This window comes from Solanum lycopersicum, chromosome 4 (assembly GCF_036512215.1).
Source record: "Solanum lycopersicum chromosome 4, SLM_r2.1".
Taxonomy (NCBI): domain Eukaryota; kingdom Viridiplantae; phylum Streptophyta; class Magnoliopsida; order Solanales; family Solanaceae; genus Solanum; species Solanum lycopersicum.
Window position 1 is genome coordinate 65521797 of NC_090803.1, and position 26745 is coordinate 65548541.

Sequence of the window (26745 nt, forward strand, 5' to 3'; positions counted from 1 at the left end):
AACCATTATAATTGTTAAAAAGGGAAATGAATCATTTTTTATCGAAAAAGATTTCTTTATTTACATTTTATTATATTATTCATATAAAAATACTTGTAGCATTTTTTATATGGTTCAAATATAACTCTCCTTTTTTATATTTATGTTCATTCATATATTACAAAAAGGAGCTTGTCTAAAATCATAACAGTGGATTATGCTATTATAATATATATATTATTAACAGGTGCACCATATTCTTGGAACTCTTAGGCAGAATCTCATCATGTCATAAAAGAATTAGTGGAGAATCTTATCCACAAATTTTCTCTTTAGAGCATTTTAAGATTTCAATTCTTATCCTAATCCAACCACGACTAGTCTAGTCTATGTTGCTCAGACTCTCCGAAAATATTATTACACCCGTATCCGACTCCTTTAAAAAAGATGCTAAAAGTAATTTCAACTCTATTTTGCTCAAACTTTCCAAATATATTGTTGCACTCGTATCCAGCTCATTCAAAAAAATGCACTACCGGTGCCATGCATCTGTCGAGATTTTTGAAGGATTTGAGCAACATAGCCTTTATACAGAAAAAATTACTTAAAATACTGGTCCAATATTCTGATGTGTTATTGACAATTTAACCTTTATACAGTTTGCCTCAACATGTAAGTCCCATTATAAGACAGATTCTACAAATCACCAAACTACAACAAAATCTACATTTCCTCATTAACATATACTAATACTACAACAATTTACAAAGTTCAACTCGTCTTGAAGGAGCGCGATATGGAAGCGTATTTCGTATTTTCCTTCTCATAAGTATGTGTATATGTAGGGCCAAAGTGTATTGGCTAGTCGATGATTGATGAGCAGAATATCAGAAAATTGAGAACATGATTTTCTTCCTCCAAGATGACGGATATAAGACAATAGTATATACACTAGCCACTTTCGCGTGCAATATACAGATACAATGAGCCTTGTTTGTGGTTCAATCAAACTTGACTTGTATTAATAGTATAAAACACATTAGCCTTTTGCTGCAAGAAGTTACAAAACACATAAGACCACACAGACTGTGTTCGGAATCTACACTGATGTAACAAATTCCTGTAATTTCAGCATCACAAGTTGAAACTATAAATAAAAGTTACCTGAATCTTACGTTGTCCGTGGGGCTACCATCCCTGAAGCTCAAAAAAAGTAGTTCAGGATGGACTCTGCTAATTTTCAATCAATATAAGGAGGTGGAAGTCTCCAGAAATTCCACACGTTAAAATCCTCCTGAAGAGAAGTGAAAATTGTTGAGTAAGAGTAAGATTAATGAAGCTTGTAGACACCACTGGATGTACATGAAAGAAGCATTTGACATGGTGACTTGCACCTATGGGATATGATAAAGCAACACCCTGACAAAATGGCAGTCAATGATCCATTTACAAACAAAAAATAAACAGCATAAAATTTCTCGTCCCGGCTTGAAAATGTGATTGTCAATGTTTCAGAATCCAGAAAACTATCCTTTTCGCACATGGGGAATAACCATAATCTGAACTGACAACTGTCAAATTCTTTGCAGATGCCAACAACAACATAACTTCAGGACTCAACACAGGAAAATAACAGTGACGGGTCTGACTTTGGTTTCGTGTTAAGAAAGTAAACATAGGGTTTAACTCAATCACAAAAGCTAAATCTATGATGAAAATTCTCCAAAACCATTCAAAGAGACAACCAATTCCCTCAACCATTGTGGTACTCTTAACATTTACATAGAAAAACTGGTTTAGCTTAAGCTGATGATGTTGGTACTTTCAGTAATGAGATGTGCTAGTTATCCCTTATTCGATTTTGATTTTGTAACTTCAATAATAAAAAATGTCCAGCCAAGTGAAAAGGACCAAAGGTTCAAAGTTCCATACTTTTCAATTTTCTTTGCTCTGTACACGGTTTTAACTTCCCAAAAATAACATTTCAATAACTTCTAGACTTCACATGCTGTCCATAAAAATTTTCCAGCCTACGGAAAGAGTCCCAAGGTCTTACCCTTTTTCTTCCTATAATTGGTTTAATTATTTAGAACAGAATTTATTCAACCCTGTCACAGTAGAGAGAGTGTTCCAGGAGGAGACACTCTTCAAAGTGTTTGCTATGCAAAAGGATACCTATAGTGAGGATATAACAACTACTATCTCAATCCCGATCTCGATAATGATACTAAATATTTAAAGAAAAAGTAACACTGTTACAAGAAGACTGCAGCAAGAAGGGGCATACCAAATGGCTGTTCCTAGGCTGCAGGGCCTAGCACAGCAGACATTGTTTTGAAACAAAAATTATAACAAGTCAAGAATTTTGAGCTTCCACAGGAGACAAGATGAAAGAACTTGAGTGTAGGAACCTACTGTAATTCTAGATCGGGTTTTAGTTTCTAAATAAGGGAAACATGTTCATGACTAGACAAGATGGTGAGTTATTAAAGTTAACATGATGCTGGAAGTGAATCTTATACTCCAGTTCAAGAAAGCTAATTATATCCTACATTCTCTGCAGAAGGTAAAAAACTGTAGCATGAGATCACATACTTCTCTTCACTCTGTTACGTTCATCCAAAATTCACAGTTAGAGAAGGGAAAAAATCCAACCTGCTCACATGAGAGAATGGCTGGAAACATGGCAGTGGCAAGACTATGAAGAGAGGTATATGATTTTGTGTCTACGTGTCGATTTACAACGATTTGACCCTGTCGAATATAAAAAATAAGAAACTTTCATCAACAGAGTTATCTGCAAAAGGTCCTTTCCAGTTGATAGTAACAGTTGACTATGTACCTTTGGGTTGATGGTAAAGATTTTCCCTTTAGGTATTCCAACCTTGAGGTAGCTGATCTCATCCGTGTGTCTGTTTCCAAAACCAGCATAGAAGGGAAAGGGATTCCTATCAGAAGGGAACAGTGCTTTTATATCCTGCAAACTTGAAACTTAACATGTTATTGATCTGCATTTGTCACCAAAGCTAGATACATATGCTCAACATTAGTTAATTATCAGCTAGTAATGTTGATACTCCTTGCCCTCAAGAATTTGCATTCTTTGTTATTCCCATACCAAAACCCGTGATAAACAGAAAAATAAAACAAAATACAGAAAGGAAAAGAAAACCTTTGTTGTGTACATGGTAAAAGATGTTTACCAAAGTTTCACTTATTCTTTTTAGCCATTATACCTATCTTGCAATTTATTTGTTTCATCAAAACATTTGATGTTTCTGCACAGCCATATATTAAGTGATACCAAACAACCCAACTTGTCATCCACCTTGAACAGCAGTAAGATTTCTTAAATAGAAACTAAATCTTAGTGCATAGAGGCTCGAGCAACTGGTTTGTACATATTGAGCATGTGGACATTACCAGTTTAAACAGTGAGTCTTCGTGCATCATAAAACAAAAGTGCTAACTACTCATCTATTGCACTTACTCGGTTTGTATAATGTTTACAAGTCATAATTCCCTTAATCTAACAAAAAATAAAGATTGACTAAAGATATAATTGAGTCGTCTTTATTTCAGTAAAAAAAAAAGCACTATACATAATGTAGATCATCAAAGCAATAGTCTGTAAGCCTCCCTAGCCTCATGGCTTTGGCAGACGTGCAAAACACCTTTTGCTTAAAATGACAAAAGTTCTATTACGGAAACAGGAAGCAAATCTAAATCAAGAAACTGACCTCTAAGCAAGCAATTTTGAATTCATGAGGAGCTCTTCTAACCACTGCAAAAGGTACAGAATATGCATCTCTCAGTCATAATATTAGCAAAATTGAAAGCATGTTCTGATTTTCTAATACTCAATCAGATTAAGACATGCTGCTAGCACGGAGATTGGAGTTACAATGCAGAATAAAACTAGTCTCTTTCACATTTTAAGTTCATGCTATAAAAGAAAAAAAAATTGAAACAGCAGCCAGTGAACCAATAATTCCTTTATGCATGAAACCAGCAGCCACTGGACCGAAATATCTTTTGCATTCTAAATGCATGTTGCTACTGATACAGTTTGAGGCATGTTGCTGGCAATGTCATCGATCTTTCCGTTTATATTGCAGAATTGTGATGGTAGTTGTCAACAGGGTAGTTAAAATCACTAAAACAACTAAATAAATAAAAAAGGACATAAGAACATGATAGTATGAGAAAGTCGGTAAATATCCAACAACTGATAGCATCAACTTCCTGGGATCATTACCAATTACCATGTTCGCTGGAGTAGATAATTTCAATAAATTAGTTGTTACATCTTCAACAATAAGTTCCTTCTTCAAATACACTTAAATCAAAGAACATATATATTTCATCAACAAACAAAAAAAAATCAAAGAACATATCAGAGTGGGAGCAGCAATCTGAGCACTCTGGCACTAACTGAATGTTTTTTTTGAAATATGAGGTAGCAAGAATGGGGTAACTGTGCAAATGCTCATCAAAGAATGGTGGGAGCAAACGGTAAGCACCGGCAAGGCGGCAACAGCTTACTTCTACTGTAATGGTCTCTACCAGCATCCCCAACTGAAAATTATATAAGGATAGAAAGTACAACATGGTCTTGTTTCTAGCTACCCAGATGATAACGGATGGTCTTGTTTAATTCCAATAATCATGGTTCATTCATAAGAATACGTCAAACAAAATATTAGCAATTCAATGGGATGCATGGTTTGAAACAATGAAAAATCAAGGGGAAACTCTTCAGAAAATAAAGAAATGAATAACTAGTGACCTTCTCGAAATAGAGAAGGGAAAATTCCATCAGGTGATGTAAGAACTGGTCCTTCTGGTAATCCCACGCCATTCTGCAATTATCAAAATCAAAAGTAAAAAAATGAAGTCAAATTAATGAAGGAGAGGAAAAAGTGATTACTTAAGCCAAATTTTCTAGTCATCAAATCACCTGCATAAGATTAAAGAGGAATTGTCTAGTAAGATAGGCCTGTGAAATAGCACGTGCACTTAGGAAAAGCAAATGATATCCATTCTCCTGCAGCAAAGAGAAATTGTGTAATCATGATGCACTCTTATATGCTATAATGAGTTAAAATAAAAACTCCATCCCAAATTTATGTGGTGGTGTTTGACTGGGCACGAAAGTTAAGAAAGAAAGACCTTTGAAGCTTGTGGTCTAAAACATGTCATCGACATTTGTTGGCTATAAATCATCTTATTAGAGCAAAATAAGAAGTTTAGAGTCAAATTGTTTTTAAATAAGAAAGTATGGGAAAAAAAGTACAAAGAGTAATATATTAACATAGAAGAAGTGTAGATACATTTTGAACCTTAGCAAACAGAGGAAAAGGAACATTCTTAAGATAAAAACTGGGGCCTAATGGCAGATTACTTGCCAGAACTACAAAATTAGCAGAAGCAGCAAGAAGTTCGAAGAAATCTCAAAAAAAGGGAAAAAGAGAAAACAAATGAAGTCTACAGACCTTGATGGCCGAAAAGAGATGTGCAACGCCTATCTGTGACCAATCCATCCCAACCAAAGGCATGAACTGACCTAGAACATCAGATCTGTTTAATTGACAAAAATCTCGCACATCAGACAGGCACCAGGAAGAACATCTATATTGTTTATCATATATCAACCAGCTCAAACAAAAGTCTATCTTTTTTGTTCACAAAAAAACCAAAGAGTGGAGCCAACAGTAGTTTAAAGAGGAGAAAGGACCAGCATAGAAAAGTTTGAACCTTAGATATCTTATTTAATCAAGTTGGAAAATGTAAACCAACTTCCACCTGTTTCAATATGTCATCTCAGGTTATAGGTAATTCTAGTGAAAGAATGACTCAACCAAAAAAAGCTATAACTTAAGTTCTGCCTATAAAAGGAACACTTAGCAAAATTTGCTAGAAATGACATTATTTATCTGTTGCTATTCCAGGTTTTGATGGAAAGACACAACATAGAATCGTGATGTTTGGCTTCAGTCAAAAATTGTAAGTCTCAATCTACTTGATCCAAGAGCCAGGGTGCACACCAAACTTGTCAATTGCTTTTTGAACTCTGCTAAATTACATCCCTACTGGATTCATTTCCTTCTTTCTGATAACTATACTTCAGGTTGCACCAAATAAGCCCTATTTTCCAGTAGAATGTATCAAGGTCAGATGGTGTAAAATATGGGTGCATGGGTGAAGTTAGATTAATTTTCAACTTTGATCCTCTATTCAGAAGTTCATTTTTAGTTATATTACAATTTTGTATTTCAGGTCAGAAACAATTAGGGAAACTCTATAGGACATTTAAAAGAAATGTTGGAATAGATTTTCAAATTTGGTATCCAAATTCCACTTCCAGGTTCCCTTTCAAAATATAAAATCTCATTAGTACCAAAGCATCCAATTCATATCTAACTTTTGACCCATTTTTCTCTACAATAATTTATAAAAACTTTATTATTAATTCTTGCAACAATCTGTTACAGAGGGAGAGCGCTAGGCTTGTGGAATTTTTCAACAGCTCCAAGTGCACCATCTTAAGGTCCAGCAATTATGAACATCTCACATCCAATGCTTAGGTAGTTGGACATGGAAGTGAATCACAAAGTTAACTACATGTAGAAAGCAATTTACCGCCAAAATTGTTACTACTTGCTTCGGTTGATGTTGGATAAGACAGTTCCTACTTATCAAAAATAAAAGGACAAGACAGATTTTTCTAACAGAACAAAGTTGAGATATCTTATCTAATAACCACCAAGGCAAACATTTGCATAGATTAGAAGTTAACCGTTGTTACATTCATTGTGATCAAAGTTGAATAAAATAAAACGTCTTGGACACAAAAGCAAGCTCGTGTAGGGGATAATATCACCAACTATCTAGAGTAGAAAATGAATCAATTACCTTGTAATTGTTCCATCAACATCAGATATTACAACTTTTGAGTCCCATCTCCACAAATATATACGTGCATCAACCTGTGAAGTAAGCACCTTAGACAAATTATAAACATGGAAGCATTTGCCACACTTATATAGAAAGAAAGATGTAGTTTCTTGAAAGTGCTCAAACACAAAAGGGAAATGTAATGAGCAAAAAGAAGTCCACCATATGACCTGCTGTTTCCCCAGCATTGCAGTCGAGAATGTGAAAACAACTATGTTCTTTCCCTCCTTCAGATTCAAAGTAGCCAGCTGTTCAGGTTCTGGAGTGTTTACCATTATTTTCTTCTTAGGAATCTTTGGCCTTGGCACATCTTCTTCTCTATCACCACCTGTGTTTTTTGAAATATCCTTAGCAGTATTTACATCTTCATCCATGGACACGCCAGAATTTTTCATGCTTCTTGATCTCTTGAAAGCAAAAGACCATGATCTCCAGCTGCTACTACTACCCAATGAATTAATGGGTCTAGGATCTCTTTCTGCAGAGATTCATTTTAACTCGTCAATGATTATCTTGCCTAATTTTTTTAGTCAATATCAATAAGCTTCTTTTTCCATGATATAACCTCTCACGCGATCTAAAACAAAATTAAACTTCAGGTCCTTCAAGGTAAATTCACAGTATCACCGGACAAAATAGAAAAATTATCTGAACATCAAACTATACAAAGATAAAGAGTAGAAAAAACATCACAATAAGCTTCAAAATGATTTTCAAAGGGCGCACAATTGTATACTTTCTTACCAATTTCTGGGGTGGCTGAATTATTTTTCACCTCCTCCGTGAACTCAGCAACTTCTGTTGTCTGTAGTACAATTGATGAATGTAAATCCTCAGGATTAGAAGGACAAACATTTCTTTGAGACCACATATTGGGTAAAGATCTGCCCATCCGCATAACTTCATTACCCTGAACTATGGCAGGAATGTCAACATTGCTTAATACAGTTCTGAGTTTTCTTCCATCTGCAACAATCGGCAGATCACTTTGGATGGACTTGGCCAGAGTAGGACAAGATTCATAGTTCGGTACTCGGTAGTCGTTGATATCAAGAGAGCTTGAAGATGCAGGGGGGTAATCTTCTCTTTTCTTATAATCTGAAGAAGTGGACTCTGTGTATCTGCCTACAGTGTCGTAACCATCATCAATATCACCAAAGACAAGGTGCTCTTCCTCCAAGCTTTCTAATGAAGAAACCGGAAGTGGGACCAAACGGCCACTAGATCCATTAGGATCACCAAGAGCCTCGGAAGAGGCTTCAAGTTTGCCTGTTGCTTTATCTTTTATACTTCTTGCTTTATCGGTTGAGGTGCTTGAACAAGAGTTGGGTAAAAAGCACCCAAAATCTGTTTCTGCAGCAGAGCTATTCAACGAACCGCTATCGGAGACCAAAAAATGAGAGATTGAGTTTGGATTAGTGTTGTTGGTCATAACCTTGAAACCATTTGAAGAATCCTTTTCAAATAATAAATCCTCCTCTGGTTGAGAGTTTTCCTTTGACATTAAATCATTCATACTGAGGACTGTTTGGGTGTGCATACGAGCTTCAAGATCACGAGAAGCACACAAGTTTTGAGTGAACTCTTCAGTTGAAACATCCAGCATTGTTGTCGAGTTCTCGTCAGTTTCACAATAGAAAAAGGACTGGACTGCAGCAATTTCATGTTCCTCCTCGGGAAGACGGCTAACTATAAAAGAATCATGTTTCTTTATCTCAGGGGAATCCACAAATTTTGAACAGGGGCTCGCAACCTCAGATATAAATGTACCACCCGCGGCATCATGATCAGCGTTAACTATGCCTAGTTCACCACTGTCACCAGAAATTCTTAAGCTTTCTTCACGACCATAATCTTCAATATCTTGGACAATGGACACTCTTGCAGCATTACCAGTTACCTTGACAGACTCCTCTTGAGTTTGAAAGCTTGGATGAGAACCATCATCCTTCTCACAAGCAGGGTCACGGAAGTCAAGATTGTCTAACATGTTATCATGTGCAAGAGAACTCGTATCACTTTTCTTGTCGTTTGCTTGCAAGTCCTCTTCTTTAACACCCTTTGACATATCTTGGGAAGCAACTGGTATGACATAATCTCTGTTGTACCTCTTCGGGGTAAGATTAGTAGACCACTTCATTTCTAACAGATCAGCTGCCATTTCAGCACACTCCAATGAGTCTGTCCTCATAATACTGGCATCATTTTCTTCCCCAGGAAGCCTGTCTTTTTTCATCGACTTCCTCCCAAAAACCCGGCCTAAAATCCCAGGTCTTTGGGAATTGGCCCTCACCGAGACATTCTCACCGCTCACATTGATCTGAGTAGTTGAATTAGATTCAGAAGCATCATAGTTGCAACTCTTTGATATTGTTGGCCGCTTACTACTGGTTTGCCCGTCAGCATCCTCACCTGAGGATGATGAAGAAGACAAAGACTCCCCATCTTCTATATCTACATCCTTTATAAAGAAAGCTCGTCCCCTACCATCTAAATACATATGAAAACCGGCTTCAACGCCATTGACAGCTATATTAACCACCTTTTCTCTTGCTTTCAAAACTCCCTGAAACTTCCCGAATCGAACATACCAGGGGGATGTTTTCAAACTCCCATCCGGCTGCTCCACCACTATGATATCCACAGCACCACCAAATGGATGGAAAGTACCCGAAACACTACTTACCCCTCTCCCAATGTAGCTACCTATCCTCCCCACAGTATTCATTTTTTCTATAAATTATCAATATCTACCAAACAAGCTTCCACTTTACAGAATCTTATTTCCCCATCACTAAATCAAAACCCCAATTTATCAAGATTGAATCTTTCCCCCTCACTACTACATTCCATTCATCAAATTGCCTAAATCTCCAAATCTTCACCATAAAAATCCAATCTTTAACCGTTTTCCCAATCTTTACCTACTATATGATCACAATTCAAAAAAGGGGAAACATGTACTACAACAATAAACAAATTTGCTGAATACCCAACAAATCAAACCCAAACCCCATCAATAAAATGGTATCAGAAACTACACACAGCTCAAATAATCAGTGCTGAGCTAATTAGGGTCACAAATCAAGAAACCCACGAAATACAATATACAAAGTAATCATAATTCAGAAACAATAACTGTCAAAGACTGACCCTTGAGAAAAAGCATATTCTTTTTAATATGATTCGAATGTGCCACTGCCATAATCATTTGACATCGCCATCGTATTGAATTTTTAGCCAGTACTAATTTTTTATACTTATAATATACATTAATTTACATAAGAGTACAAAACGTGTAAGTAATCAAATGAAGAATGAAATTACAGGGTGAAATCAAGGTTTTTTATTTTCCCAAAGATTTGATAAACTTACCGGAGAAAGAGAACAGAAATTGGAGACAAATGAAACAGAGAAAATTGAGTACAACGTTAATTTTTGGTATAATTGAGTTTTTTTTTTCTTTTGCAGGATTTACAATTATTTGGAGTAGTAAAATAGATCTCTACAGGTGGCAGTGACATGTATATGAGTTTTTTATTAAAAAAAAATAATTTTTTTATTCATATTAAAGCTCGATTAAAATTGTCATAAAGCCAGTGACGATTATGTGATCATATAGACTCAATTATAAGACATTTGATTAAGACTTAGAGAATAAATGAATATTCTTATTTCATCCTATCCTTTTAGTGTCATTTAAGTTGAATAAAGATGTGAATCGAAGAGTAATAATTTGTGTTTGATTTATCAATTTGACAAATAAAATAAGTTTTTTCCGTATCAAATCATCAAGTTGTATTTGGTCAAGCTTCATAAATATTAATTTTTTCAAAAAATAAAAGTATTCTTGTATGTTTTTGAAGAATAATTTCTGCTATTGTTATTAAAAAAATTAAAAAATGATCAAAAGCTCGTTTTCTAAATAATTCTTTAAAAAAGTATATTTACCTTCTCAAAAGTTTTGATCAAACAATATCTAGAGAAAATAAATATTCGTACTTCTGAGAGTTAGGTTGCAAAATAAATTACCATAAGAGTTTTCTAAAAATATTATAAATAGTGTTTTCTATAATTAATAAAATATCTTTTAAAAGAATGGTAGTTGATGAACTTATTTCACTTCCAAATGTGATAAGTTCAAATTAAATATGTCTATAAGTACGTGCCTTTCATTTCATTTTCACATTCCATTATAAGATGGGACAAAGAATTCATCGTAGCATTTACTTTAGATACTTTTTTTTCATTTTAATAGGGATGACAGAGATTGCATCACGTAAAATTCTATTAGCAGGAAGTATTTTCTATCAAAAATTATTTCAAAGTTCATACATATAGCTTAAACTCGAAACATCTCATTAAGAAGGAGCAATTCAATTCACTATCATTTATATTTGTACTGAAATTCAATGAAATTTAAAATGGCATAAAAAAAATTTTACTTCATGAATAATACTTTCCTTATTAAAAGAAATTTATATTTATAATTCAAACTTCAATTAAATTAAAAATAAAATAATACTTATTACTCGTTACAGTCTTACGTTTGACATTTTATTCATAATAATGAAAAGTATTCTTGTATGAAGACATGTAATTATTATAGGAGTAAAGTTTCTAAAAAAAGGTCTTACAATATACGTTTTGAAATGTCACTTTGACATACTCAACACGGTACGACATAAATTCTTCCATTTTTTTATATGAAAAATATTAAAGAACCAAATTTTTGGCCTTACAAATTAATCAAGAGTTGATACAAAAATAATCAATTAAGTCGATTTTTTTTCTCTAACTTGTATGTTTGCCTTTAATTTTTTAAAATCTTATTATGTATTCAATTTTTAAAAAATAAATCATAGTAGTTCACTTTATAAGGGTGATTTCTAAAGCTGCATAAGTATAGATCCAACTGAAGAAATATGGCGAAGTTGAGCAAAATTTTATTCATTAATTTTCAACGACGACTTTTACTCCAAATTCATAGTAAGTTTTGATCGTTGAAAAACGAGAGTCAATATTATTCATCTTCAAGATCGACCATAGTTTTCTGATTTTTAACGAAAACCTTATAAACTATGGACTTTATAATGGGCTGAGATAAGCTGAAGCTTCTAACAAGTCCAAATTGTGTTCGTATTCAAGCTTGTACAAGTTGGGCTGGATATCCATCTGCCCAGTAAACATCAATATCTAAAGCCCAGTAAGAGAATACGTGTGTATATATATATATATATATATATATAATATTTTATAAACTGAATACACGTGAACCAATGGATATCAATGCAAATAAATGTACACAAATTTGTTAGGTGAATACGAAGTAATGTAGAATTATAAAGATACTAATAAAAACAAATGAAATAAATGTGAAAATATACACATTTATTTTTTTTATCATATTAATATGCAAAAAATTGTAATTTATAGTACTTTTTATATAGTTTTAAAATATCTAATTTTTTTGTTTAAAATATCGAATTAATGTGATCTAATTTACCTTTGAAAATTTATCAAATTGACTTTCAATAAGCGCAATATGACAAATATTTTCGAATGGGGGGAGTATATCAATCTTGATTATAAAAAAGTAATGGAAAAGTTAAAAAAAAAAAAAAAAGACTGAACTTAAATCAAGTATACACTTGCACGTATTTTCAATCACGAGAAGAAAAAATCTTCATCGAGCCCATTTAAGTATATCTTTTTTTTTCTCTTTTTTTTTTTTTATATTTTCCCATTTAATAATCTTTGGAATTCTAAACTAAAAACTTTTATACATGTTATCAGTTTCAATACATTGGATCTAACTTCTCTATGATAAAATGTGGTCCTCAGTCAAAAAGTAAGAAAAAGATTTTGGGAAATGATTAATAAGGTAATTTAATTTTCAGAAATTGATTTGCTTTTCGTTTTTTTTGTCCCAAAGAATATTATATACTCTTGCATGCCATAATTCATTTTAGTTGTCGTACTTACTTATAATAACTGGTTCATAATATTCGTTTAACTCACAAACTTCTTGATATACATTTTTGTTTCGGACTATCTTATTGATGTGAGATATTTTATCTTTTTGATTGTTAATTTTTATCTTTATTCATGTAAAAAAGAGAATAGTACTGAATTTATATTAAAAAATAAATAAGGTCAATTAATTAGTTGGCAAATTATATTTTTAGTCTTTTTTTAATAAAATTGTGAAAATAAATAATGACAGATAAAATAAAATTAAAGCTGACTTATTACACTTAGTAAAAGAATCTACTAGTGGTGATAAGTTTAGTGTAATGTGAAATTTGCTAATTACTTTCTTAGCAATGAAATTTTATTGTATAGAAAAATCTTTTTGGTCAAAAAATTTAATCAGAATATATCTTTACTCATAATACCTTTTACTATATATAAAAAAAAAGATATGTCTTTTCAATTTTATTGGAGTGTCAAATGATATAGTAGTGTTAACTTCTTGGAAAAGAAAGAGGTGATTTAAATCACTAACTTGTGAAAATAAGTGGACCATTCTGAATTATTATTATTTGGAGTTTTTCATAATATAATTACGGTTAAATGATATATTGTTGGTGACAAGATTGGCATGTCTTATGCTATATATTTTAAATTTAAAAAAAATTAAATAGTGGTCATCTAGTTTAATTAAGGGATTGAATTGTTAGTCAATTAATTATTTTTTTTAAAAAAATTGCACGCTTATAACTATTTGTTTATATAACTTTTGTAAAATATTTACTTTCCAAATCTTTCAAAAAAAAAAAAAATAACATTAATGATCTGATATGTCTTTTTCTAGATCAATAGGCAATGTCCCGTTGATAAGAGTGAGTAGAGATTGGGACAACAAAAATTAAGCTTAAATTTGGAAATGACCGGTTATCCCATGCACTATTTGTTAAATCCATCCCATTGTTTTAGTCAACTTTAGCTATTCAATTGGTACAAGCAATTGTTAAAAAGGAATAGCAATTGGAGTTGAAAAGAAAAGATTTGGTAGTTGGCAAATTGGTAAGATTTGCAACCATTCTTGACTTTGCTATGTTCACATATGTCATTAGTGACATAAGCATGGTTTTATCTTTCTATAAATAGAACATTCTTGCTCATTTGTAGAATACACCAAGTTAGAGAGATAAACCATTTTGAGAGCAAAGTGAGGTATTCCATAGACTATATAAGAAAATAGTATGTGAAGAAAAATAGAGTGTGAGCGATATTTTAGTAAGACGGAAACCAAAAGAGTGTTGTTCCTTTTGAGTGTGTAGTAGTCACTTTGAGTGTTGTATTCGTGACTACACAGTGTAAAATTCCTTACTATAGTAATATCAATTGCTCCTCTTGGTCCGTGGTTTTTTCCCTTATTCAGAAGGGTTTCCATGTTAAATTCTTGGTGTCGTTATTTTCCCATTTTATTTCCATTACTTTTACCATATATACTTTTGTGTTTGTCCGCGTTTTCCCAACAAACTGGTATCAGAGCCAAGGTTTTATCTGAGTATGCTCTGTGGTTGCAGCACAATCTGAACTTCCACATCAGAAAAGATTTACTTTGATTTGCGATAACTATATTTTTTTGGGGAAAACAATGGAAGCCAACACAAGTAGAATGGTTACTTTGAATGGTGTTAATTATGCCATTTGGAAGGGGAAAATGGAAGATCTGCTTTATGTCAAGAATTTTTATAAACCAGTATTTACCACTGTAAAGCCTGATAACATAACAGATGAAGAGTGGAGTCTGTTGCATAGACAGGTTTGTGGATTCATTAGGCAATGGGTCGACGATAATGTGTTGAACCATATCTCTGGAGAAACACATGCTCGAACCCTTTGGGAGCATCTTGAAAGTTTGTATGCTCGAAAGACTGGCAACAACAAAATGTTCTTAATAAAGCAGATGTTGAGTTTGAAGTATCATGATGGTTCTCCGATGACAGACCATCTGAATAATTTTCAGGGGATAATGAACCAATTATCTGCTATGGGCATCAAATTTGATGAAGAAATTCAAGGCTTGCTTCTACTTGGTTCCCTACCAGATTCATGGGAAACATTTAGAACGTCATTGTCAAATTCTGCTCCGGATGGTGTGATCTCTATGGATTCCGCCAAGAGTAGTGTCTTGAACGAAGAGATGAGAAGAAAAACTCAAAGTTCCTCTTCGTCGGATGTCCTGATAACTGGCCCCAGGGGGAGAAATAAAACTCGTGGTTCTCAGCATAGAGAACAAAATAGGAGCAAATCCAAAGGCAGACTTAAGGATATTGAGTGCTATCATTGTGGCATGAAAGGGCACACAAAGAAGTTCAGCAGGAAGTTGAAGAGGGAGAGCAATAAAGAGGAAACTAAACAAGATGGCAATGAAAATTGCCTAGCCACCGTTACCACCGAAGATCTTGTTACCGTTCTTGATGCAAACATGATAAATATTGCTTGTGATGAGTCAAGCTGGGTTGTGGACACTGGTGCCGCATCTCATGTGACATCAAGGAAGGATTTTTTCTCTTCCTACACTCCTGGTGATTTTGGAACCTTGAGTATGGGTAATGAGACTGTTTCTAGGGTGGTTGGTATTGGTACAATTTGTTTGGAAACTAGTATTGGAACTAAACTAGTTTTGAACAATGTGAAACATGCTCCTGATGTTCGTCTGCACCTAATTTCTGTTGGTGTTTTAGATGATGAAGGATATGTTAGTACCAACGGTGATGGAAAATGGAAGCTCATTAAGGGTTCCTTGGTTGTGGCTCGTGGTAACAAACGTCGTGGTCTATACTGGACTACGGCCTCTGTTTGTGTTGATATGGTGAATGCAGTTGAGAGCGATAGCTCTTCAACATTATGGCACAAGAGGCTTAGCCACATTAGCGAGAAAGGACTTAATGTTCTAGCCAAGAAGAAATTATTGTCAAATTTTCAAAGTGCTAAATTAGAAAAATGTGAGCACTGCTTGGCTGGTAAACAAAATAGAGTTTCCTTTAAGTCCTACCCTCCTTCGAGAAAGACAGAGTTGCTTGAGTTAGTGCACTCTGATTTATGTGGTCCAATGAAGACAAAGACATTGGATGGTGCACTTTACTTTGTCACTTTCATTGATGATTGCTCGAGAAAACTTTGGGTCTATGTCTTGGAGACTAAAGACCAAGTGTTAGGTGTCTTTAAGCAGTTTCAGGCTTCAGTTGAAAGAGAAACTGGAAAGAAATTGAAATGTATTCGTACTGATAATGGTGGTGAATATAGTGGACCATTTGACGAATACTGCAAGCATCAAGGTATTAGACACCAGAAGACTCCTCCCAAGACTCCTCAGCTTAATGGTTTGGCTGAGAGGATGAACAGGACCTTGATGGAAAGAGTTAGATGTTTGCTTTCTGAAGCAAAGTTGCCAAACTCATTTTGGGGTGAGGCTTTATTGACCGCTGCACATGTTATTAATCTATCTCCTGCTGTTTCTTTGCAAAGTGATGTACCAAATAGTGTTTGGTATGGAAAGGATGTTTCCTATGACCATTTGAGAGTATTCGGTTGCAAAGCTTTTGTACATGTGCCGAAAAATGAGAGGTCAAAGTTAGATGCCAAGACAAGGCAATGCATCTTCATTGGATATGGCCTAGATGAATTTGGTTACAGGCTATATGATCCAATTGAAAAGAAACTTGTGAGAAGCCGTGATATTATTTTCATGGAGAATCAAACAATTGAAGATATTGACAAAGCGGAGAAGGTAGAATCTTCAAGTTTTGATGGTATAGTTCATCATGATGAAGTTCCTCACACAAGTGTGCATGATGTTGTTGGGTTTGATAATCATGGTGACGCCCAGAATCATGTATCGAATCAACATGTTGATGTTGATAATAACAATGATATTGTTATTGATGATCCTGTTGCTCATGAAGTTGTGGACGAATCAAATATTCCGCTTCGGAGGTCCACAAGACAGCGGTTTTCTTCCTCCCGTTATTCACCCAATGAGTATGTGTTACTCACTGACGGGGGAGAACCTGAATGTTATGAGGAGGCCATGGAAGATGAGCACAAGAATCAATGGATTGAAGCCATGCAAGACGAGATGAAGTCTTTGCATGAGAACCACACTTATGAGTTGGTAAAATTGCCCAAGGGCATGAGAGCTTTGAAGAACAAGTGGGTGTTCAAAGTTAAAGTTGAAGAACACAACTTGAAGCCCAGGTATAAAGCTAGATTGGTTGTTAAGGGATTCGGTCAAAGAAAAGGTATTGACTTTGACGAAAAATTTTCTCCTGTTGTGAAAATGTCCTCGATTCGCACAGTTCTAGGTTTGGTTGCTACTCTTAATTTAGAGATTGAGCAGATGGATGTGAAGACGGCTTTCCTTCACGGTGACCTAGAAGAAGAGATTTATATGGAACAACCTGAGGGCTTCAAAGTAGATGGTAAAGAAAATTTTGTATGCAAACTCAAAAAGAGTCTCTATGGCCTAAAACAAGCTCCCAGACAGTGGTACAAGAAGTTTGAATATGTTATGGGGGAGCAAGCCTATAAGAAGACTTCTTCAGATCATTGCGTATTTGTACAAAAATTTTCTGACAATGATTTCATCATCCTTTTGTTGTATGTGGATGATATGTTGATTGTGGGCAAGAATACTTCCAAGATTGACGAGCTGAAGAAAGAGTTGTGTAAGTCTTTTTCTATGAAAGACTTGGGCCATGCCAAACAAATTTTGGGCATGAGAATTACTCGTCTTAGAGATGAAAAGAAGATTTATTTGTCCCAGAAGAAGTACATTGAACGCGTACTGGAGCGCTTCAATATGAAGAATGCGAAGCCTGTGAGTATACCTCTTGCTGGTCATATGAAGTTGAGCAAGAAGATGTGTCCTACAGCTAGGGAGGAAAAAGAGAACATGGCCAAAGTTCCATATTCCTCCGTCGTCGGAAGTCTAATGTATGCAATGGTGTGCACTAGACCTGATATTGCTCACGCAGTTGGTGTTGTTAGTAGATTTCTCGAAAATTCGAGAAAAGAACACTGGGAAGCTGTGAAATGGATACTCAGGTATCTTAGAGGAAGCTCAGATGAATGCTTGTGTTTTGGAGCATCAAATCCAATCTTGAAAGGCTATACAGATTCTGATATGGCAGGTGACCTTGATAACAGAAAATCCACTACTGGATATTTGTTTACTTTTTCAGGGGGAGCTATATCATGGCAGTCAAAGTTGCAGAAGTGTGTTGCACTATCTACAACTGAAGCTGAGTATATTGCGGCTACTGAAGCCGGCAAGGAGATGATATGGCTAAAGCGATTTCTTCAAGAGCTTGGTTTGAATCAGATGGAGTATATTGTCTATTGTGACAGCCAGAGTGCAATAGACTTGAGCAAGAACTCCATGTACCATGCAAGAACAAAACACATTGACGTCAGATATCATTGGATTCGTGACAAGGTGGAGAATGAATCATTCCACGTCAAAAAGATTCACACAAGTGAAAATCCTGCAGATATGCTGACCAAGATGATACCGAAAGACAAGTTCGAGTTATGCAAAGAACTTGTGGGTATGAGCTCTCTCTAAAGAAGTTGAAGATACCTTCTTCCAGTAAATGGGACTGGAGGGGGAGATTTGTTAAATCCATCCCATTGTTTTAGTCAACTTTAGCTATTCAATTGGTACAAGCAATTGTTAAAAAGGAATAGTAATTGGAGTTGAAAAGAAAAGATTTGGTAGTTGGCAAATTGGTAAGATTTGCAACCATTCTTGACTTTGCTATGTTCACATATGTCATTAGTGACATAAGCATGGTTTTATCTTTCTATAAATAGAGCATTCTTGCTCATTTGTAGAATACACCAAGTTAGAGAGAAAAACCATTTTGAGAGCAAAGTGAGGTATTCCATAGACTATATAAGAAAATAGTCTGTGAAGAAAAATAGAGTGTGAGCGATATTTTAGTAAGACGGAAACCAAAAGAGTGTTGTTCCTTTTGAGTGTGTAGTAGTCACTTTGAGTGTTGTATTCGTGACTACACAGTGTAAAATTCCTTACTATAGTAATATCAATTGCTCCTCTTAGTCCGTGGTTTTTTCCCTTATTCAGAAGGGTTTCCACGTAAAATTCTTGGTGTCGTTATTTTCCCATTTTATTTCCATTACTTTTACCATATATACTTTTGTGTTTGTCCGCGTTTTCCCAACACTATTTAATAGTGTTTTTTTGAAGGTATACATGTATTCATGTGGACATTATAAATATCGCATCATTATAAATAATAACGTGACCTCGGGGCACATATACACTTTTAAAATATACTATTTAATAATATAAGGATAAAAGGTCTTTCATAAAATTTAATATCGTAACAATAATTTCGATCAAAGTTAAAATACTTTTCGCAACTTTAAAAAAAATAATCATAAAACCGACCGCAACTTACTCAAAATTAGGGCATAGTCATTGTTCTTATGATTCTATCTTATTTTTGAAAAAAAAATACAATAATTATGAATGGGAACTATGTGATGATTGTTAATGATAATTGTTTCTTGTTTTACTAATTAGTTCCTCATGAGTAGCAAATCATTCTAATGATGATAGTTTTGAGTTCAAAATCATCATTATTATGAGGACTGAAGGGTTCAAATTAACAAAGAAAAATTAGTTGTTGGCATGTGAAACTGGACCAAAGTACCACATTTAAACATTATTGTTGTACTTTGATAAAAGAAATAAAATTCCAAAAATATCAACTCATGTGACCCACTAAATATATATTGGTCCAAAATAGTGCCTTTACTTTTCAAAGCTTTTAGCATTGTTTTGACGAGAAGAAAAAAACTCTTCTTATTGTCTACTGCCTTTTACATCTACTACTATATAAAAACATATTCGATGTTTGCGAATATAAATATTGAACTCATCAAATATAAATCTTAGATGATATTTTGCGTAGAACGCAGCAATGTAGGCACGTTTGGTACTTAGCTTCGAGTTATTGTCACAGCTCACAAAGAAGTAGTGTATTTAGGGGTGGAGTTAGAGTATAACTTATGAATAGGTTGGATTTAGTAGTTTAGGTCCAATTAACTATGTAAAATCAAAAACTTAAAAGAACTAGAATTTCAAATATATAAATTTTAAATTCTGACTTTGTTTGATATATATAAAACATTCCTATTTGGTAACTTACAATAACATGTCCTTTGTTCTTAATTACTTGTTCATTTTTTTATTTTTTTGTCCAGATTACTTTTCTATTTTGACAAATCAAGAAAGGACAAAAGAATTTACCTATTATGTCCTTAATTAATTATTTTGAAAAAGAAAGATCTTCTTGAAAATCTTAAGTTATTAATTCATTCACTTTATAATTAATAGGGATAAAACGATAAATTTAATATGTTAATAATTAATTTCTTAAGAGGTGTGTCAATTTAAAAGTGAACAAGTAATTAGAGACCGAAGGATTATAAATACAACTCCCCAATTACTCTTTGGGAAAACATATATATAGGGTATATTTTTGTTATACCTTTAAAAACCTACTTATCTAATTAGTATTAAAAAATGTTAATGAAACATAAAGTATCCTAGTAAAACATGATGGTCAAATGTACATCAATAGTGTCTGAATTTTTGATTTTCATATCTAAATTGTTAAGTGCATGAATTTTTTATTTAAACTACTATAACGCACTTCAACTTTCAATTGTTCTCTTTTACTACCTAATATATTCCCCATCATTCATGTAAGAAAAGAGAAGAATTGATAGTTGAATAGTGTTATTTATGATAGTCTAGACAAGAAATTAACTCCTATACCTAATAGTTCATATTAAAACTTAAAAAAGTCGAAATACTTTAAAATTGTTTTTTGTTATAGGTTTTAAAATTCTAGTCAACCAAGTATCTTGCCAAAGTTAATGAAAGATAAAGAAGAATGAATGTTTGTCAAACAATCTCATCTTTTGCATGTTCTGTCAAAATCATGTCCCAATACAAAGAAAACTAGAATTATCCATGATATGGGGATGAATTCTAAGATTGAAATATTATGATTTCCAATAGTAATTTCAAATTTCAAATTAATATATAGTAATCATTTACAATTTTATATATATATATAAAAGTAGAGAAACTAAAAATATAATATTCACAATGAGATTTGAACCTTGATTGCAAGGGTCAAATTTTAAGCAGATCAACCACTACACCATACCTTGCTTCTTATTTGTAAGGGGGTTCAAAATTAATATGACTATACTAATACAAAAACTTTACCTCATATATACGGTATAATTTTTTATCGAGGGGGTCTAAGTAAACCCTAACACTCACGTAGGTCCGCCCCAGTACATATAATCTGCGTAGAAGCTCCTAGGTTCCCAACTCATAAGTTGTGTGATCTAGATCTAGATCCACCACTGTTAACCATAATCAAATGATATATGTCAACCTGTAACGCTAGTTGAAGACCTAATGATATAAAACTTAAATTCGATTCTCATATGTTATCAAAAAGAATTTCCACAAATCATCATCACTTCATCGAATCTTTTTGAGCCACACAAAATTTTATGTTAAAAATGATTAGGATTATGGATGAGATGGATGAAAGAGATAGAAAGATTCAAAAAGTAAGAGAGACTAAAAAAGCACAAGGATTTTAGGACTTGGTAGTCACCATTAAGAAGAGTTGTCAAAGACCAAAAAGAAGAATGGACTTAACAAAAATTTAAAGGTTGAGTTGTGCATGAACACATTGAAAGCAACATGTTACACATGCTATGTATTTTGTGTTACATTATTACTCTAAGACAACTTCAATGGTCCCTTCTTCTTTTTTTTTTCTATTTAATTTTTGTTAGAAGTTAGAACAATGGTTTATTTATTCAATATTTCTGCCACCACTAGATTGACCATAATAAGAAGAGTTTTAATCTTATCTGTTTTCAACGTCTTTTTGATAAATAAAGATGAAACTACCTCGTTCATAAAAAGAACATTGGGATGTAGAGGGGAAAAAAAGTATCTAAACATAGCTCTGCTATATTAGTCATTTTAATAATTTATTTATACGACTTTCTTGTTCAAGTTCAAACATTTATGCTAAAAAAATTCAATACGTAAAACTTAAACTCTGATAGTCAAAGTGCTAATCTGCACTTACCTAGATGATAGACAGTTGATATTGACAACTAATTTAACAAACTCTGAATACTTTAAATTTTTCAAAACATTAGACCAATGCTATTATTTTAATAGCTAAATTGACCTTATTCAACATTTGAAAAAAAGAGAGAAGAAAAACCACTCTAACCAAGGACATCAATTTAAGTATGCAACAAAGAAGAAACACCAAAAAGTTGATACAATAATCAAGATTCATTTTATTGTTTTTTCATAATGATAATCTTTCAAAGTTCAAACCAAGTCATTTTCTTTGGCATTTGATAAATTAAATAACAATAATATAAACCCATGCAACTTCATAAATGTAATCTGAATAGAATATAATATACGCAGATCATAGTTCTATTCTTGCGAAATACATAAAGCATTTTCGATAGACTCAAAAAAATATAATCAAAGCATAATAAGATGGGGAAATTTCTTACATTAAAAACAAGAGATTAATACTGTTCTATTAATAGTCTAATAAACCTCTATCAACATTTGAAATCAATGATAATTAATAAGTAATTACGATATTAATTTCATGAAAAAAATTTAACTTCTGTTTGCACCAGAAACAGAGTTTACATAAAAAAAAAAATTACTCATGAAAAAAAATATTCTACATATTTGCCCAATGCCCTGCCAATCCATATTTAAACTCATGTAGTAAAACAAAAAATACTTACAAATATACTTCATGATTATGATACATTTTTTAAAAAAAAATTAAAATTAACTATACTAGAAACAAACTAGTAAAAAAAGGATGAAAATGATCAAATTCACGATGAAGTCATCGAGGTCACAGGTTCAAATCATGAAAATAATCGATGAAACTCTTTTGATTTAATACTTTCCTGAATTTGGTACGTAGCGGGAGCTGTAGTGTATCCAGATACCCTTTTACTTCATGATTATGAAATGTTGATTTTCTTGTTTTCCATTGAAGAACTCGATTTCTTGCAATGAGCAATAGCAGCTTGAATAGCAGATTGTAATTCTTCCATAGTACTATCACTACTTGAAGAAGAAGATGAATTACCATAATTACCTCCAGGGGTTGCTACAAGCAATCCACTATTTGTTGGTGAATTCTTCATAGAAACTGGAGCTGAATATGCACCTCTTTTTATGCCTTTATTACTATGAATTGTATTCTTTCCTCGAAAACTCAAATTACCAGAAAATGAATAACTCTGTCGATGAAACTGCACATTCTTTCTGCTTCCAAATGATAAAAAGGGTCTTACCATTCTCATATACCTTTTCAATACTTCACTTACATCGAATTTCAGCTTCCTCTGTTTTTCTTTCTCATCTTTTTCGCCTTTTTTACGTTTGGGTAATCCGAAAATTGAAAAAGATTTGGATTTGGGTTTTTGATTTTTGGGTATGTTAAATGAATTTGTTGTTTCGGGGTGATGATGAAAACTATGATTTAAATCATAATACGAATTATCATCATCATCATCATCATCAATGGATTTTTTGATTTTTGATTCTGATTTACTAATGGGGATTGAACTGTCAATGGAATTTGTTGAAGAGCGAGGCGAAACAGGGAGATGAGATAGAAGATGAAGAGGAAGTAAATGGCCATGGAAGAAAATTTCATCAGCTGGAGTTAAATCAATGGCGGATGGGTTTTGATTCGTGTTTGGGTTCAGGTTCGGATTCAAATCTTGTTTCGTTTTATTTTCTGGAGCTTTTGCGGAATTCGTTGGGTGAAGTGAAATTGTGAAGGAAAACTCATGCGCCGGAGATGATGAAGCTGACGGTGGTGACGCCGCAGCACCACCGCCGGACTGTGGTGGCTCTGTTTTTTGATTTTCTTGATTGCTCTGCTTCAGTTCTTGTTCTCTAACTCTCATATTATCCATGACTATAAAAAATAAAATAAAAAAGTAATAAAATAAAATTTATACTAAGATCTAATATTTTCTTTGTTTGAAGAAAGAAAAAAAAAAGATAAGGATATATGTGAAGTTGTGAAGAAAGAAGAATTTGTAGGCTAAAATGTCTATGTTGAGTGTGTTGTGTGGCAATTATAGTGATGAGTTTATGAATGGGATGTGGTGGCCCTTCTTTGAAATCAATTAGATACGAAATATTTTGTGTATCGATCTATATTATTTGACGAAAAAATTGATTAATTTTTTTTAGCGGATATATTTTATATATATGAACAGGTATAAGATGCTAATTTCAAAAAAAGTACACTGACAGAACAAAATCCAAGGTTTTTAATAGCAATTTTATTATTTTGGGGGGCCAAAAAGTCCATAGGCAAAAAACATATTACAATACTATTTTTAAAGTATAAATGTACTGTCGTCTACTAGTACTAGTCATGGGATGGATATAGCTTTTTCAAGGTGTAAATGTACTTGTTGTCTTGAACACAAACTATATATGTGTATTATATTTTATTCGATATGCACCGAGTGATCGTTTGATAGACGATAAGAATTAAATAGATATTATGATATTAGGACTAACATGCACCGAGTAATCGTTTGATAGACGATAAGAATTAAATAGATGTTATGATATTAGGACTAACATGTATTGTATTGACTTGATATAAATATTGAGTGCGAATAAATTTTTTCATTATATATTAGTTATTTTATTTTTATTCTGCATAGATTTTCTCATTGATTTCATATAGTTATACATTGATTATAACATGGTATATACATTTATGGATATATTTTAAAACTTAATTAATTGGATTAATAATTATTTATGTTAGTAACATATGGATGTATCTATTTTTGAGACTTGATTTTGTAATACTTTGTCACATATAGGTACGTGAGAACTCATGCTAAAATGGGAGTAAACCTTTTTATTTATGGTTTCTCATCTAATGTTTTAAGTTTAATTAAAATTTTAATTAAATATAAATCGTGTATCGAATGACTTATTTGATATTAGTGTTTTTAAAATAATTTTTTTATATTTGAAGCTCGAAAATGGAGTGTACCTTTTTCGAGAAGAATCTTTGATTAGATCAAATCAAAGAGATGATATTTGTATGTTGCACTTAGGTAATTTCAACTTTAATGTCTTTTTTCTGCACGCAAATGGCTTGGGAATATCATTTTTATTTGTTAATAATATAACCCCTTTTAAAGACTATAGGTACCAAATCTTCTCTCGTGTCACTAGCATCACTTTATTTTAATGCAAATTAACTATATTTTAATGTGATACTAAAACATATCTATCTATAATACTCTCTTCGTTCAGGTATTATTTGTCATAATTTTTATTTTTAGAGTTAAACTAATTAACATTTTAAGATGAGTTTTTTCATCATATTAATATGCAAAAAATTGTAATTTATAGTACTTTTCATATAGTTTTAAAATATTTAATTTTTTTATATTTAAAATATCGAATTAACGTAATCTAATTTACTTTTGAAAATTATTTAAATTGACTTTTAATAAACGCAACATGACAAACAATTTCGGACGGAGGAAGTACAATAAATACACAAGTTTATTGGGGCAAGTGTACATATAGTTTATTTTAGGACCATCATTTGATTTACATGTGTAATACGCATTTAATCATTTGATATTTGCTTGTGCAAGCTAACTTCAATCATTTTTATCTAAGTTTGACTTGATTAATCCAAGTTTTATCTTATACTATCATTTAATAGTTTTATTTATACCCTATTTTTTTTATAGTAGTTTTATCTCATATTTTATTTCTCTCGTAGGCTTATTATTCAAATTCGTGATATGTGACATCTATGTAACAATGGAAAACACGATGAAATCCCACTAAAGAGGGTCTGCGGAGGTTAGAGTGTACGCAAACCTTAGTATTACCTCGTGGAGGTAGAGAACTTGTTTCCGAAAGACTCTTAGCTCAAGTATATCAAACTCAAATGAAAGAAGATAGAATAAAATATAACAATTAAATAAGCAAAGCAATGTACAGTCGACAAAAGAAGCAATAACAATAACAAAATAGTATGGTAATCAAAACAAAATAAACAACACATGACGATAGACAGAAAAAACCAAGAATTACAAGTATACGACTAATACCTTCCAGATTATCGAGTCTAATTAATTTTCAAAAAATCTTTTAGGAATATTGTTGGGAAGAATAAAATGGTGAGAACCCGTGAAAGGATTCAATATAATGATAGACAAGTTAGGTGGCATATACTGAACATAAAATATTATAATTATAATGTCACTCTCTATATGTATAGTACGTACACTTATTTTATGTACAAATTTAGATACGAGTAGATATTTTGTCTCAGTAACGCCAATCAATAATATTAAATGCAAATGATTTATTCATATATAATGTCCCTACCAAAAATGTCATAAATCTATTTTTCAAAAGACAACTCGAATGGCATTTAATTAAATCTGTGACTTTTTTTAGAGCTTCTAGGTTCACCTTTCAACTTGAAATTTTGCCTAACAAACAAAAAAAGAAAAATGTGTTTCTAATATTAATGGATACTATAGTATATACTTCAAAAGGTTCAATCTATCTAGACGAATTGAACAAAACACCATATAGTTAATGCACGTAAGGGTTGCATGTTATGCCTCATCTTATTGGCCCCATATGTTGAGTCCACTTTT

The 26745-nt window shown here is 32.8% G+C and overlaps 2 protein-coding genes across 3 annotated transcripts; both read right to left on the minus strand.

The window, feature by feature from the left end:
- Positions 1 to 548: 548 nt before the first annotated feature.
- Positions 549 to 10445, minus strand: LOC101261812 (phosphatidate phosphatase PAH2-like). Of its 2 annotated transcripts, XM_069297432.1 has the most exons (11): positions 7681 to 10445; positions 7107 to 7414; positions 6895 to 6968; positions 5475 to 5559; positions 4940 to 5026; positions 4769 to 4841; positions 3720 to 3763; positions 2822 to 2956; positions 2635 to 2733; positions 1144 to 1273; positions 549 to 1029 (listed from the first exon to the last, which is right to left on the minus strand). In XM_069297432.1, the coding sequence occupies exons 1-10, from the start codon at positions 9662 to 9664 to the stop codon at positions 1220 to 1222; spliced, it is 2943 nt and encodes a 980-aa protein (XP_069153533.1). In that variant the 5' UTR covers positions 9665 to 10445; the 3' UTR covers positions 549 to 1029; positions 1144 to 1219. The 2 variants fall into 2 exon arrangements, with proteins under 2 accessions (XP_069153533.1, XP_069153534.1); XM_069297433.1 differs by lacking the exon at positions 3720 to 3763.
- A 12186-nt stretch (positions 10446 to 22631) lies between these two features.
- On the minus strand, positions 22632 to 24184 carry LOC101262109 (BRI1 kinase inhibitor 1). The gene has a single exon (XM_004238537.5). It carries the CDS (start codon positions 23995 to 23997, stop codon positions 23032 to 23034), a length of 966 nt encoding a protein of 321 aa, XP_004238585.2. The 5' UTR covers positions 23998 to 24184; the 3' UTR covers positions 22632 to 23031.
- Between the last annotated feature and the right edge of the window lie 2561 nt (positions 24185 to 26745).